Here is a 16,733-nt window from a genome sequence, read left to right as displayed (position 1 = left end):
GCAACTTCTGACACTTCAAGCCTGACCTGGATTAAGACTTTTTCCAGTGGATTTTTAGAAAAAAACATAATTAGGTTGACTTGGCTTGGGGCTAACATCATCTCCATGCAAATCCTCTGGTACAGCAGGGATAAGATGGGTACAGGGTGAATAATCATCAGCCACAAATTCTGGTCTGGCAACTGCCCCATCTATTTCATCCAGGAGTAAAGCTCCAATGTAGGATCTGGAGAGCAAATTCTTAGGCTCAACAAACATGACCCACGTCCAGGTTGTGCTTAGAAAATATTCAAAAAGCCATAACAAAAGGGAACTGGAGGGATTCAGACATGCTGTTAGTAAAAAAAAAAAAAAAAAAAAGAGAAAAAGGAAGACAGCACTCCTCTGAAGCCTTTGCTAATGCCACCACCAAGAGCTTTCTTAGCTCAGCTTCAATACCTTTAAGTTTTTGCTCTGATGTCCTTTCAAGTGGCCCTCTGCTAGTGTCAGGTCTTCACTTGATGTGCAAATGACTATTTTAAAATGCTGTTTCCATGGTAGTTATGAACCAGACGAGCCTTCTCCACAACCAAGGAAGAAAAAAAATTTGCTACACAGACTTGCATTGATAGTCCTGCTCCAGAGGGAACGTAGCCAGGTTCACAAATTACAGTATCTCTCACATCCTTCATTAACCAACATTGAGCTTTCTGTTGCATTCCACAGCTTGCACACTGGGGATCTATAGTATAACGCAATTAAGTGTAGGCACCACAAAGAAATACCCAAAGCAATAGATTTTTAAAAATATTTCCTTAAATTTAAGAGGCACAAAGCCCTTTCATTGACAGGGACCTCATCACATATTCAGCCTCCCAGAAAAAGGTAAAAAGCCTGCAGCAATACATGCCAAGCTATAATTTTGCCTTGTCTTTCTAAAGCCCATTTCAATCCCAGAATAGTCCCTTAAGCCTTTACAAGTTTAAAGGCCAAATCACCACATTTACATCGGCAAACCCTATCGCTGCCACAATTTAATTAGGTCAGTTTGGTTTTACATAGATATGTGCATAGAATCATAGAACGGTCAAGGTTGGAAGGGACCTTTCAGATCGAGTCCAACCATCAACCTAACAGTGACAAAACCATCACTAACAAATCCACTGCTGGAGCCTGAAGAAGCTGCCTGAACCACAGGCAGGGTTTACTATGCTCATCTGTAGGTTTCTGGTACCTCTTAAGTCACCTCTGGCAGATGTTTGTACAAGTTTAAAGGCCAAATCACCACATTTACATCGGCAAACCCTATCGCTGCCACAATTTAATTAGGTCAGTTTGGTTTTACATAGATATGTGCATAGAATCATAGAACGGTCAAGGTTGGAAGGGACCTTTCAGATCGAGTCCAACCATCAACCTAACACTGGCAAAACCATCACTAACCATCCACTGCTGGAGCCTGAAGAAGCTGCCTGAACCACAGGCAGGGTTTACTGTGCTCATCTGTAGGTTTCTGGTACCTTTTAAGTCACCTCTGGCAGATGTTCAGCAGCATTTAGCAGAGCTCTGCACATCTGGGTTAAGAAATGAGGAATATTCCTAATGAATTCCATCTCCAAGTACCATTTTAGCCAAAAGAACACAGAAGACAGACTGCAACACATTGTTGTTTCAACTTAGAATAACGAGGCTTTTCATTAGCATGCTAATAACCTCACCAAGAAGGATCTGGGGTTATGGAGGACAAAGTTGAACAAGCCAACAGGGTATCTCCACTGATCAGTCAAACTACTGGGTAGCATGAAGAGAATTGTCCCCAGCAGACCATGAGAAGTTGCTTTCCCTTCAAGAAGGATCTGGGGTTATGGAGGACAAAGCTGAACAAGCCAACGGGGTATTTCCACTGTGAATAAGTCAAACTACTGGGTAGCATGAAGATAACTGTCCCCAGCAGACCAAGAGAAGTTGCTTTCCCTCCTGCTCAGCACTGGTGAGGTGGCACCAGCACCACAGTGCCCTGGTTTGGGCTTCTCAGTACAAGGAGGATGTGTAGGGGGTCCAAGGCAGAACTACCAAACCAAGATGGTGAGGAGGCACGTAGGGACCATAGCTTACTTGGAAAGCTTAAGGAAACTGGGCTTGTTAAGTCCCAAAGAGAAGAAGCTGTGAGATGATCTAATTGCTGCCCACAATGTCTGACAGTTATGAAGATGATGAAATCAAACCCTTCAAGAGTGACAGACACTGTCACAAGGGGAAATGGCCCTCAGAGGTTTGGGTTGAAAAATCTTCTCCTCCTCACAGAGAGCAGTGCAGTGCTGGAACAAGTCCCAGAGAGGAGGGATGTCTTCATCCTTGGGGTTTCAAGATCTCAGTCAACATAGTCTACTGCTGGCAATAGTCCTCCTTTGAGGGGCTGACTGGACAGATGCCTCCAGTCTTTCTTCTTCTGCTGTGGTGGGGCAGGTCAAAGATGTTCAGTGTAGTTGCCTGCATGTGACTTGAAGAAGGAGAGCTCACAAGGACGAGCTTCAGAGGTCAGGGGCGAGCACAGCAGCTCATCACCCTGATGTGACAGCTATTCTTTGTCCTAGTTCATCCAGGAAGCCCCTGCCAGTAGCTCAGTGTGTCAAGTCCTGTGGAGAGCTGGTGTTTGCCCCAAAGAGCTCTCCCTCTAGTCTGCAAGAGGTCATGGCTTCCAAATAAATCAGTGGAGCAGAGAGGAAGGCAACAGGAACAAGCACCAAAGAAACTCTGTCCACAATGTGAAGTAGTAATAGCCACTGAAGAACTGCAAAGATGGGGTTTCTAAGAGCAAGGACCCCACTGCATCTCATCAGAAACAGGCTCACAGCCCTCTTGGGACCAAAATGATGTTTTCATCTCCTTTAGACCCCGTCTGGCTGAAAACTGTTCTGTTTTAATGGGGCCCACACATCTGTGCTGGGAGGGAAGAGGGCCAGGCTCGGGTTGAACAGACCCAGTGGAAATTGTTTCCTCTCCGCCTGGAACCAGCGTGGCTGTAATTAAAACCTCGCCCCATGTTATCATCCCCCCTCCCTGCCTTTCCGCAGCATTTCAGGCTGTTTTTTCAGAAACCCTGCTGTTCTCCTCAACCTCTGGTGCCAGCGCGTGGAGCAGGGATATAATTGGGGTTACGGCACATACGAAGCACTGACCCATTTTCAGCGCTGAATGGCAAGGCTTGAGGAGATGTAGCCCTGCTACCTGGCATCCAGAGAGCATCTTCCATGACTCTTATCCACCAGAAGGCTTGCTTTTCCAGTGCCATCAGTCCAAAAGTGCTTCTAGACCCCTGTGAACACCAGATTCCACGGCAGGTGAAGGTGCTTTGGTCTGCAGGTGACATCTGTGGGCCTTCTAAAGCCCAAATACCTCTTGTATCCAGAGTAGACCTTCAGAGTCTCCTCCCGGCTTTGGTCTGCAGGTCACATCTGTGGGCATTCTAAAGCCCAAATACCTCTCGTATCCAGAGTAGACCTCCAGAGTCTCCTCCCATTCCTGCATGAACATTTGGAAACCCAAAACTTTGCAGTGCCATGGTCGCAATGCCCATTCACAATGTCCACAGGGCTTTGCTTCATCTCTGCATGAGGTGTATGAACATTTGGAAACCCAAAACTTTGCAGTCCTGTGGTTGCAATGCCCATTCACAACGTCCACAGGGCTTTGTTTCAACTCTGCATGAGGTGTTTTTTCTCCCAGCCCTTTCTCAACTTTGAGCTAAGCCAGATTTGGCTTTGCAGTGGAGCAAATGAGGCGCGTTCACATCCTTTACTGAAGGTCCGAATTGAAAGAAAGAGGAGTTCCAAAATACCCTTTTCTTAAAAAGTCTTTTTTTTCATGCTAGTATTATAAATAATGAAGAGTGATGGTTTCAGTTCTCAGACTATGGATCTGAGCAAAGAGAAATACTGCACTCCTGGGAGGAGACAGCTCACGCCATGAAGTTAGTAAACACTCTCTCTCACACAACTTCAACATCTAAAGCAGATGATTTATTTAAGGGATCAACTACCCCCTGGGTTTTAAAATGCAGTTTACATATTATCTTTGACAACAAGATGATGTCAAAGCAGTTTGGTTAGAAGATGTCCCAAGGTACTGTCAAAACCTTTTAAGATGCTGCTGAGATAGTAGAAGGGAGAATAATTTCCAGCACTGGGGGGAGCTGGCAACACCCTAAACTCCCCAGCACATCCCACTGGAAAGCTTGTTTTCAGCTCCTTCCAACTTTGCAACATTTTCCACACCCATGTCTGCTTCAAGACGAATTTTTTGTCATTTATATTTTGTGGAAAGTTGCAGCCAAGTTGCTCAGTCACTTCCAGAAACAGCCAACCATAGAAACAAACAAACAAACAAGAGCCTAAAAGCTTCTACATTACTTTAGCACCATCTTTGGTTTCACACGCTGTTCACCAGGGAGAACACCTACCCCAAACTCTGTTACGGCCACACAATGCAGACATGAGGACATTACATCTATCAGTGAAGACAGACAGAAGAAGCTCTCCTATCTCACTTCCCATCTCCCTTTCCCTTTACTGTCATTAACGAGTCCATCTGAAGGACCACAATGCCTCCAGCCCAATGTCAAACATTCTCAGAGGTATACGATGGCAGCCAAATTTGTTAAGGGTTTGACACCTTGTAAGAGAAAAACTCTACTCACCAGTTGATTTCATTGTAGTCATTGTGAACCTCCCACCAGAAGTAAAACCAGACCAGGGTCAGGAAGAAGGACGAGGTGAGGATGAGGAACCACAGGCGCTCCCACTGGAGACAGAAAGAGAAGTCAGCGTTAACACTACCCTGTTTCAGGGTCAGTGCCCCATCCTGTCCTACATCTCACCCAGAAGCTGGTAAGATCAGATGGGGGACATTTGGTGCCCCTGCCCACTGCAGGGATTTTGGAATTAGATGATCTTTAATGTCCCTTCCAACCCAAACCATGATTTCCGAGGGGAAGTTTCACACCTTTCTCCCCTGGGGGAGGTGGAAGATGCAACCCTGGTCCCCAACTCTGGGCAGAGGGGTCACTGATGTAGATCCATCCTGTACAGGGCTGGGACAGCATTCCTCCAGCTCCCAGGGTGTGTGGAACGAGGGAGCATTTCTGGATAGTTGGGGTTTGGGATTGGGTTTTTTTGGCTTGCATTTTTTTTTTGGCAGCAATTGTTTAATCAACTTTTCCACTCATATGTGAGAGATGCAACTTGACATCTTATCCTCTCATGGGTTCAGCCTAAACGACGGAGTAGTTACCCCACGGCAAAGGCTACACAGCAGTTTTGGGATGCTTGTTAGGGATGCTTCTGCTACACAGACACATGAACTCCTTCCCCCCCAGGCACTCAGATCCCACAGAGCCAAACCACCCATCCGCAACATTTATTCCCACCACCACCACATATGTAAACGTTTTGCAAATGATACGGCAGGAGGAGAGACCACAGGAGCATTGGATGAAAGATATTTGCACCAACGTTAGGTTTTGGTTAATCTTTCAATTAATACTCCACACCCCCAAAGAATTAAAGAAAAAAAAAAATGAAAATCCCTAAAACATCTGTTTGATGCCCCACTCCAATAGCATGGGTAAAATCCTTAACCACAAGGACATCCATGATGAGAACAGTGTTGCAGGAAAACTGTCCCTAACCAGCACCATTCCCATGTGCTCCTTGTTGCTCTTACTCTGCAGGCATTAAATAGTCCACATATGTTTCCATTTCAACCAGCATCCAGTCTGTTGGGAACAAAACACTGAAATAAATTCACTATGGAAAAATATGCAAATGAATCCTCTCTTCCCAGAATGAGCAAGAAGGGTTGAAAAATGAAAAAGTGTCTGAACAACTCTACTGCTGTAATTTCTTTCTAGACCCTGAGCACGCCATTAATCTCTTTTGAAAATGCCCTTTTCTCTAGTGAACTGTCTCATGGCTTTTCAATTATGCAAAACAATGTAACCAATATAAATACTGTTTTGGTGATAAAAGAAACACCACTGTTCTTCGCCTTCCTTTTCCATCTTAAGGGCTGAAGCTATTTACTTCACCACGCATCACCCTGGATACCAATCGTGTGATACAGCTCTCCCTTGTATGCTCCATCTCATAAAAAGTGCCAAAAGAAAGAGAAAGCAATAAAAAGGGCTGGAATTATTTAATTTTCACTGTGCCAAAAAATGATGTCTTCTGCTGGAAATTCCCAATTCTTGGCCACAGGTTGTGGTCAAAACTTTTCTTCAACTCGGCTCATGTTTGTTATCCAACTTCGATCAAACCTCAGTAGCTCCAGATGCCTAATTCCCACATGGGGCTTTCTATTCCATATAAATGGGGCAAAAGGAACCAGAAGGTTGTACAAAGGGACTTCTACAGAGCACCTGCCAAGTTCATTCAAAACCACACAGCCAAACTGCTCTGCCATGACCTTAGAGACTATCATCTCCCCACCTCGTGCACAGATCTGCACCTATATGTACAGGTGACCTCTTGGAGGGAAAGCACCGAGGGTGAAATTTGATTTTTTTCCCCCCAAACACCCCAGGATGCCAGTTGTAGCGTCTGCATCATCTCCACAGCCAACACCAGCCTTCCCCAGCCCAAAAAGCAGTAGCAAGGCTGCAACTTTCTTCTCTCAGCCTAGAGAAGACTCTGGGGAGACCTTATAGTGGCCTTCAAGAGGGCGTCAACAAGAAAGCTAGAGAGGGACTGTTTGCAAGGGCATGTAGCGACGGGACAAGGGGCAATGGTTTTAAACTAGAGGAGGGGAGGTTTAGATTAGACATTCAGAAGAAGTTCTTTACATTGATGGTGGCGAGACAGTGGAACAGGTTGCCCATAGAGGTGGTGGAGGCCCCATCCCTGGAGACATTCAAGGTCAGGCTTGATGAGGCTGTAAGAAATCTGATCTAGTTAAAGATGTCCCTGCTTACTGCAGGGGGTTTGGACTAGATGGCCTTTAAATGTCCGTTCCAACCCAACATATTCTATGATTCTATGAACTTCTCTCCATGATGAACCTCCACTGCTGCACAGCCAAGCCAACCCTTTCCAACCAAGAAACTTCAGATTAATATCCACCCATGCGACACCTGGATTATATAAACACCCAAACCAAAACCCACTCAACACCTTCACTCCATCCCACCGAAACTTCCCAGGAGAAAGCAATTGCAAACCCTTTCAGCAGGCTATGACTGTTTTCTCCTGGATGCCTTCCAGCTTGCAGATCTCCAAGCTTTCAAACCTCATTTTCCCTATTGCTTGCAGGTTTTTTCCTCTGCATTTGGGTCTAAAAACCTCCTTGCACTTATCAGTATCACTGCTGAATCAGTTAAACAAACAGGTTTTTGCAAGGCAAGTGAGGTATAAAGTATCTCAAGTGCTGAGGACCAACATTGCTACAAAAAAAAAATATCCTCCAGCTCTTTAAAGGTCATTATGGGATAAGCTTGCCCAGTATTCATGCACTGGATGACACTGATTTGATAAACAAGCCAAGGAAAACATTTCAGAACATGTTTGGCCTCTTTTTTTATATATATATTTTTCCCCCCCTCATTTCCATGCAAGCAGCATAGCTTGTGTCAAGCTCTCCAAAAGCTATATTTAGTCTGTCCTTGGTGGTGCACTTGCCAGATATATTTGCCTGGCTGATTTTGTGAAAACCCAGTCAAATTCTTCAAGGGCTGACATTCTTCATTGAGTTCAAGCACAATTCTGAGTGGTTTTCCAGAAGAACAGGGAACATCTTTCCAGCATCACTGATGCTGAACCAGAAGCTGAACCTACATGAATCTGACCTACGTGCACAATACATTGTCTTTAGTCCAGGTTCTGTCCAACCCCCCTCCATATATCCCCCATCAGAAGAGTTTGAGAGGCCCCTACTTTGCAAGCTCCTCACACGCTTTCAAGCAAGGTGAAATCTGCAACGTGCAACAGCTTCAAGCCCCTACTGCCAAAAATAAAGACTTAAAAATCACATCATCCTGATCACTCAATCACAGCCACAAGTAGGTGGAGGAAACGGTGCCACTTCACCTACAGAAACTCAGGCAGAACCACTAGAAAGTCTGAAAGCACTTGAAAAAGTGTTCACATTTTCTGCTTCATGAGATTTTTATAAGATTGTCAGCATTGACATTTCGGGCAGTTGTTCTAGAAAACCTTCCTTCCCCACCCTTCCCTTTTGGTTTCTCCCTCTTCCCATAATAAGATGGGCATGCTCACTAGTTCCCAGTTACACAAGACAGGCTTCACCCCAAGGAGCTCACACAGCACTCAGTATTGTCTGGCAAATGAACTCAAAGCACATCTGTATTAGCACCTTCATTCATATCAGGATACATCTGGGAAGTAGCTCACCCTTTTGTCCTCCTTTCTGTGTTGTGGTTCACATCCCTACAGGGCTTTGCGTGAAGCTAAACCAGAAGGCGTGCTCCAGGAGTGAACCCCACACACCTCAATGACCAACAGGCACTCAGTCCACAGGACCTGATTAGAGATAGACCTACGTGACCATACCACCACCTCCAAAATGCTTCTACCATGGATGTCAGGATTTCAGCATCAACTATCTCCTTCCACAAACCTCTTCTCTTGGGCCACGCTACTTCCTAGTGTAGATGTAGCCATAATGTCTTGCAGAATGGTACAAAACTGCATTAACCTCATTATGCCAGCATTTAATTAAGCAATAAATGAAGACTGACCTTTTTCCACCAGCTAAATGGCCAGAAAGGACATGTACCATGCACTCAGTTAACGCTCTCAAAAAGCCAACAGGTATGTGGATAAAGTCACGGAGCACACCCACTGAGATGGCCACAGCCCAAAGGAGGATGGAGGGAGTATCAACCACAATGAGAAAAGTGATTTTGAAGTGAGAATGTTTAAAAGGGTCAGGCACAGGCTGAAGATTTTGTGCTGCAGAAGCACTCTTAAAAGCAGGCATCTTACACGTACCACTGCCCTTGTGATCTCTGGTCTGTGGTGTGGCCAATTCTAGCAACAGAAATAAGATTTCTTACTCTAAGAGTATCTACGAACATAGTCAGAACAGCCCCAAAAGGAAACAAATGAAGACAGAGACATGTTGCCAAGCTGCAGTTTGTCACTGATATTTAATATTTTTTTATATCACAGAATCGTTAAAAAAACCCAAATAATTAAAAATAAATTTAAAAAAAAAAAAAAAAAAAAATCAGTGTTTCATCCACATTGTCCACCACTTCCCTGCATCTCCAATCCTCACCCTGTGTCAGGTGGGAGCATAACCAATGCCAAAGCAAGGAAAGATGGCAAAACAAAAACAAAAAAACCCACAAGTTAGTTGAAATTGCCACAGAAAGATCCTGCATTTTACCTGCTCTTGGCCTGCAGGTTTTAATCGAACTCGTTAAAAACAGCCCTGAACTTCACATCACAGAGCACAGAAGAGGTTTGCCAATTTGGGGGATTAGTTTTGGTCAATTGAAGTCTGCACCAACCTCTTTTGCTGCAACTCCCCAAGACAAGATGAAGGTCTCAGCGTTATTTACCACCTGGCACCGGTGGCCCAGGAAAGCAAAGAGGCTCAGGAAGATTATTTTCTTTCCTGTAAGATCTGTAGGAGATATTATGAAGTTCATCTACATACACACTCCCACCTATCCCTCCTACAGGGACTACTTCAATCGTATTAGAAGCGATGGGACTTCTCACCGATTTCCACATTTGAGCTGATTGCACACATGCTGGAAGACATCTCTTGGTGTGATACTATTTGTAAACCACAGAAACTCAGCCACCAACAAATTCATGCTTTTTAAAAAGCGTCTTTGGAGGAGATTCCCTGGCTGTGACTAGAAAGTCATCCTCTACCAAAAGAAGCCACGCAGAGAATTAACATGCATTTGTCTGTCACAGCCACCCTCTGCTGAACCGAGGGGTGGACACAACTCAATGCTGTGCTGTTCTAGAAAGGCCAAGGAAGTGGCAATAAAACAAGAGGAAATGGCTTAAAGTTGCACCAGAAGAGGTTTAAATTGGATATTAGGAAAAAAATTTGCACTGAAAGGGTTGTCAAGGCTTAGAAGAGGCTTCCCAGGGCAGTGGTGGAGTCACCATCCCTGGAGGTATTTAAAAGCCAGGCAGATGTGGTGCTGAGGGATGTGGGGTAGTGGTGGGTTTTGTCCATATAGGGTTAATGGTTGGACTCAACCTCTCCATTTCATAATTCATAGAATCATAAAATGGTTAGAGTTGGAAGGGACCTTAAAGACCATCCAGTTCCACCCCCCTGCCATGGGCAGGGACACATCCCACTGGACCAGATTGCTCCAAGCCTGTCCAACCTGGCCTTGAACCCCTCCAGGGATGGGGCAGCCACAGCTTATCTGGGCAACCTGTTCCAGGCTCTCACCCCCCTCACAGCAAAGAATTTCTTCCCAGGATCTCATCTCAATCTCTCTTCTTTAGTTTAAAACCATTACTCCTTATCTTGTGGCTCCCCTCCCTGATCAAGAGTCCCTCCCCAGCTTTTCTGGAGCCCCTTCAGGTACTGGAAGGCAGTTATAAGATCTCCCTGGAGCCTTCTCTTCTCTAGGCTGAACAATCCCAACTCTCTCAGCCTCTCTTATTTATTTGATGAACCCTTTATCAAGCCTTTAGATCACCAAATTGGCTATTAACTTCCTAAAGAGCAGATCAGCACAGCATCAAGATCTGAACACAGTGTGATTTGAACGCAGAATAGAGAAGGAGATCTTTAAGATCTTAAAATCAAGATTGCCCAGGGTGAGACTCCATTGCTCAGAAGTGGCTATCAATGCATTTGCACCTTTTCTTGAGGTTTAAGTATTTTTTATTATTAAGCTGAATCAATCAGAACATATGTCCTAAGCCCTGTCTCGGGCATGAAGGCAGAACGGAGGAGTACATGATGTTGTGAGATCACCTCAAATTGCTTATTTACTGCCAAGTATATTCCCAAAGGTCACTGAAATGCTGTGAAACAAGTTAAACTGCCCCCTTCATTCTTCCTCTGCACCCAGCTGGAGGAGTTGGCTGTGTTTTCAGAAGGGACAGCACAACATGGGCTCAAGGTTAGATACTAGGAAGAAATTCTTTGCTGTGAGGGTGGTGAGACCCTGGCCCAGGTTGCTCAGAGAAGCTGTGCCTGCCCCATCTCTGGAGGGGTTCAAGGACAGGCTGGATGGGGCTTTGAGCAAGCTGGTCTGGTGGGAGGTGTCCCTGGTCCACGTCAAAGGGTTGAAACTAGATTATCATTGAAGGTCCCTTCCAACCCAAACCATTCTATGATTCTATGAACATCTGCTCCTTTCTGCTCCATTTTAAAGCCAAGAAAAGCCAAGGCTAGAGCCAGCTGATTTGTTGGCAGCCTTTGGGTGAAGCAGAACACAAACATTTCACTTCACTGAAGTTGCTGAAGTCACCCCGGTTAACTCTAGTCCTGAAATGACCTCCTCCACCCGTGGTGGCTGCTGGACACCTCTGTCAACTCATCCCAAGTAAGCAGCAGGACCTGCACCCCTGAGATGTGCCTACATCTCCTGGCCTTATGATAAAACTGCAGGAGTCCCCTCTAAAGCCAAATCCACCGCCTCCAGCATCCTCTCTGGCATCTAGAAGCAACGAACAGCTTCAAAATGAACTGTAAGGAGAGAAGCCTGCTTTGAACTGTGAACAGGAAAGAGGAAATGCCGGTGCTGGATGGATTAAGGGCTCCATTCCTGCACGGATTAGCTCATAGCAAACAACGGCCCAGCAATCAGCGTGGGCAAAGTTGGGTCCCTTCCAACTTGTGCATCCCGAGAAGCTTTCCGGTAAAGGAAGTCAAATGCCACTGCTGTAATGCTGCTGGGAGCTTGCCCTCATTTATACCGGGATAGTTAATCACGGCAGCTCACAGATGGGAACAGACATTCCCCCTTTCCATTCACATCCAACTGTGTGGATTGCACCAAACCCTCTGCAGCAGGAGGTGCCCAAAGCTCTCCCAGAGCAGCTGAAACCACAGCGAGCAAGATTTCACTTTACATGTAGGGGTGAGGTTATCATAGAATCATAGAATGGTTCGGGTTGGAAGGGACATTAAAGATCATCCAGTTCCATCCACCTGCAAGACATCTCTTGGTGTGATACTATTTGTAAACCACAGAAACTCAGCCACCAACAAATTCATGCTTTTTAAAAAGCGTCTTTGGAGGAGATTCCCTGGCTGTGACTAGAAAGTCATCCTCTACCAAAAGAAGCCACGCAGAGAATTAACATGCATTTGTCTGTCACAGCCACCCTCTGCTGAACCGAGGGGTGGACACAACTCAATGCTGTGCTGTTCTAGAAAGGCCAAGGAAGTGGCAATAAAACAAGAGGAAATGGCTTAAAGTTGCACCAGAAGAGGTTTAAATTGGATATTAGGAAAAAAATTTGCACTGAAAGGGTTGTCAAGGCTTAGAAGAGGCTTCCCAGGGCAGTGGTGGAGTCACCATCCCTGGAGGTATTTAAAAGCCAGGCAGATGTGGTGCTGAGGGATGTGGGGTAGTGGTGGGTTTTGTCCATATAGGGTTAATGGTTGGACTCAACCTCTCCATTTCATAATTCATAGAATCATAAAATGGTTAGAGTTGGAAGGGACCTTAAAGACCATCCAGTTCCACCCCCCTGCCATGGGCAGGGACACATCCCACTGGACCAGATTGCTCCAAGCCTGTCCAACCTGGCCTTGAACCCCTCCAGGGATGGGGCAGCCACAGCTTCTCTGGGCAACCTGTTCCAGGCTCTCACCACCCTCACAGCAAAGAATTTCTTCCCAGGATCTCATCTCAATCTCTCTTCTTTAGTTTAAAACCATTACTCCTTATCTTGTGGCTCCCCTCCCTGATCAAGAGTCCCTCCCCAGCTTTTCTGGAGCCCCTTCAGGTACTGGAAGGCAGTTATAAGATCTCCCTGGAGCCTTCTCTTCTCTAGGCTGAACAATCCCAACTCTCTCAGCCTCTCTTATTTATTTGATGAACCCTTTATCAAGCCTTTAGATCACCAAATTGGCTATTAACTTCCTAAAGAGCAGATCAGCACAGCATCAAGATCTGAACACAGTGTGATTTGAACGCAGAATAGAGAAGGAGATCTTTAAGATCTTAAAATCAAGATTGCCCAGGGTGAGACTCCATTGCTCAGAAGTGGCTATCAATGCATTTGCACCTTTTCTTGAGGTTTAAGTATTTTTTATTATTAAGCTGAATCAATCAGAACATATGTCCTAAGCCCTGTCTCGGGCATGAAGGCAGAACGGAGGAGTACATGATGTTGTGAGATCACCTCAAATTGCTTATTTACTGCCAAGTATATTCCCAAAGGTCACTGAAATGCTGTGAAACAAGTTAAACTGCCCCCTTCATTCTTCCTCTGCACCCAGCTGGAGGAGTTGGCTGTGTTTTCAGAAGGGACAGCACAACATGGGCTCAAGGTTAGATACTAGGAAGAAATTCTTTGCTGTGAGGGTGGTGAGACCCTGGCCCAGGTTGCTCAGAGAAGCTGTGCCTGCCCCATCTCTGGAGGGGTTCAAGGACAGGCTGGATGGGGCTTTGAGCAAGCTGGTCTGGTGGGAGGTGTCCCTGGTCCACGTCAAAGGGTTGAAACTAGATTATCATTGAAGGTCCCTTCCAACCCAAACCATTCTATGATTCTATGAACATCTGCTCCTTTCTGCTCCATTTTAAAGCCAAGAAAAGCCAAGGCTAGAGCCAGCTGATTTGTTGGCAGCCTTTGGGTGAAGCAGAACACAAACATTTCACTTCACTGAAGTTGCTGAAGTCACCCCGGTTAACTCTAGTCCTGAAATGACCTCCTCCACCCGTGGTGGCTGCTGGACACCTCTGTCAACTCATCCCAAGTAAGCAGCAGGACCTGCACCCCTGAGATGTGCCTACATCTCCTGGCCTTATGATAAAACTGCAGGAGTCCCCTCTAAAGCCAAATCCACCGCCTCCAGCATCCTCTCTGGCATCTAGAAGCAACGAACAGCTTCAAAATGAACTGTAAGGAGAGAAGCCTGCTTTGAACTGTGAACAGGAAAGAGGAAATGCCGGTGCTGGATGGATTAAGGGCTCCATTCCTGCACGGATTAGCTCATAGCAAACAACGGCCCAGCAATCAGCGTGGGCAAAGTTGGGTCCCTTCCAACTTGTGCATCCCGAGAAGCTTTCCGGTAAAGGAAGTCAAATGCCACTGCTGTAATGCTGCTGGGAGCTTGCCCTCATTTATACCGGGATAGTTAATCACGGCAGCTCACAGATGGGAACAGACATTCCCCCTTTCCATTCACATCCAACTGTGTGGATTGCACCAAACCCTCTGCAGCAGGAGGTGCCCAAAGCTCTCCCAGAGCAGCTGAAACCACAGCGAGCAAGATTTCACTTTACATGTAGGGGTGAGGTTATCATAGAATCATAGAATGGTTCGGGTTGGAAGGGACATTAAAGATCATCCAGTTCCATCCACCTGCCATGGGCAGGGACACCTCCCACCAGACCAGGTTGCTCAAAATCCCATCCAACCTGGCCTTGAACCCCTCCAGGGATGGGGCAGCCACAGCTTCTCGGGGCAACCTGTGCCAGGCTCTCACCACCCTTCAGAATTTCTTCTGAATATCTCATATAAATCCCCCCTCTTTCAGTTTAAAACTGTTCCCCCTCCTCCTAGGGCTCCCCTCCCTCATCAAGAGTCCCTCCCCATCTCTCCTGGAGCCCCTTGAGGGACTGGAAGGGGCTCCAAGGTCTCCCCGGAGCCTTTTCTTCTCCAGGCTGAACCCCCCCAACTCTCTCAGCCTGTCCTCCCAGCAGAGGGGCTCCAGCCCTCCCAGCATCTCCGGGGCCTCCTCTGGCCCCGCTCCAACAGGTCCATGTCTCTCCTGTGCTGAGACCCCAGAGCTGACATAGTGCTTGGAAGTGAGGAGAAGCACAACAAAGCAGATTTCTTTTCCTGATTAAAAGATACCATCTTTAAAAGACTAAGAAAAAAAAAAAAAAAAAAAATCAACAACTTTACAGTATGCCACCACTGAGACCAGTCAGAGGAAACAACATACTGTTTTGTGGAAGAAGTTTAAAGTCAGATGAGTGCATCTGATGGTCCACAATTTTCTTTTTCACAGCTTCCCATGAAAACCTTTCACAGAGAGCACAAGGGGGCTTAAAGGTGGCAAGAATAAACCTACGTTCACAGTTCAAGTGAGTCAGCTCCACAGCTGCCTTGGTCTTTCAACAATATTCAATAAAACAGAAGACAGTTCTTTGGAAGAGGGGTGCAAAAGGCAGAAGAAAAATGAAAAAAGAAAAAAGCAAACAGCTATTGATCCGCTTCTGACTTAAATCTCCCTCAGCCTGGAGGGCTTCAAGTCAAGAAATATCATCGCTAAGGTTTACAAAGAGAAGTCAAAAATCGTAAACCACAGAGCAAGAAAAAAAAATATAATAATAAATAAGCCCTTCACCACAGAACCACTGTAAATACCCAACCTTCATTTGAAGAGGAAAGACAGGAAAAACAGGTAGCATTTGCTACCGACCAGGAAGCCAGTGTGACACCGGGGAGGCTGAAGGGCAGCAAGAGGATCAGACGAGCCCACTAAAATCAATAGGAATACTCCAACTCGCTTCCCCGCACTCTGGCTTTGAACCAAAAATCCTTTATTGCTAGATTCATTATTTCAGGAAGGTGGATGAACCGAGTTCCCTTTCAATCCTGCATTCCTCTTGGGTGTTAATTTATATTTCACGCTGCACCAGGAAATCACTCGTCATTAAGTGTTATTGGCAGAGCAGGCTCCCTTCTTGTCTCATTGCTACCTCGAGCTGAACCAAGGTTTATTCTGCCAAAACAGTTTAGAGAGCCCCTTCTTCCTTTTAAATATGTTTTTTCTTTTCAACCTTCCGAACTCAAAAACTGGCTGCTCTGTGGTCCCATGTTTGAAAAAAAATCAGATCAAACCAGAGCCATAAAAACCATCTGTTTCACTTCTCCACATTAACACTGAGTTATAATAAACATCGCGCAGAGTAATCCAACCTAACAAGTTAGCTACAATTATTTTTCCATTTCACCTGCTGATAGGATCTGTGCTCCGGTCAGAGGTTTCTGTGATCAGAGACATTAAGCTTGTTTCTAATAAATATAACCAGCTATTGAGAAAACGTGGAAGTCACTCCACACTGAGAAAATAGCAAGCATATTTGTCTATAGCTACCCTGGACAAGAATTATTATCTACACATATATATGGCTGTGGTGGTCTCCATGTGCAGTCAACCAGAGGTTTGCTCCAAACAAAGGTTTCAATTAAATGATCTAAATTTGCTCTGGAGGAAGCTAGCCCTCTTTGTCAGCTATATAAAGAGCACCTGAAACCATCTTCTCACTTTCAACACCTACAGCCAGAGAGTGTGAATATCTCCCCACCATCCAACCCCTGGGTCTCTTTCCACCAACATTAATAGAAACATGTTCCACCTCCGGTCCCCATGACCGGAGAGGATTTTCTTGATAGTTTTCTGTACAAGGGTTGCTAAAGAAGCTCAACTTTCATTCTCCTCCCTCCAGCATCTCTGCCAATACCACCACTCAAGCCAGGAGCCCAGGGTCCAAGATGTGATCAATGCTTATAAATACCTAAAGGGAGGGTGTCAGGAAGACGGGGCCGGTCTTTTTTCAATGGTGC

The 16,733-nt window shown here is 45.6% G+C and overlaps 1 protein-coding gene across 4 annotated transcripts in view; it reads right to left on the bottom strand.

Annotated features, from left to right (window-relative positions):
* Positions 1–16,733, bottom strand: part of GDPD5 (glycerophosphodiester phosphodiesterase domain containing 5) — a 240,729-nt gene that overhangs the window by 49,372 nt on the left and 174,624 nt on the right. For all 4 annotated transcript variants that reach the window (XM_014960612.1, XM_014960613.1, XM_014960611.1 and 1 more), the window contains exon 3: positions 4,676–4,779. In XM_014960612.1, coding sequence (XP_014816098.1) covers positions 4,676–4,779 — 104 coding nt within the window. The remainder of the gene's footprint in view (positions 1–4,675; positions 4,780–16,733) is intronic.

This window comes from Calidris pugnax, unplaced genomic scaffold (assembly GCF_001431845.1).
Source record: "Calidris pugnax isolate Ruff unplaced genomic scaffold, ASM143184v1 scaffold270, whole genome shotgun sequence".
NCBI lineage: Eukaryota > Metazoa > Chordata > Aves > Charadriiformes > Scolopacidae > Calidris > Calidris pugnax.
This window is presented reverse-complemented; position numbering and strand designations above follow the sequence as displayed.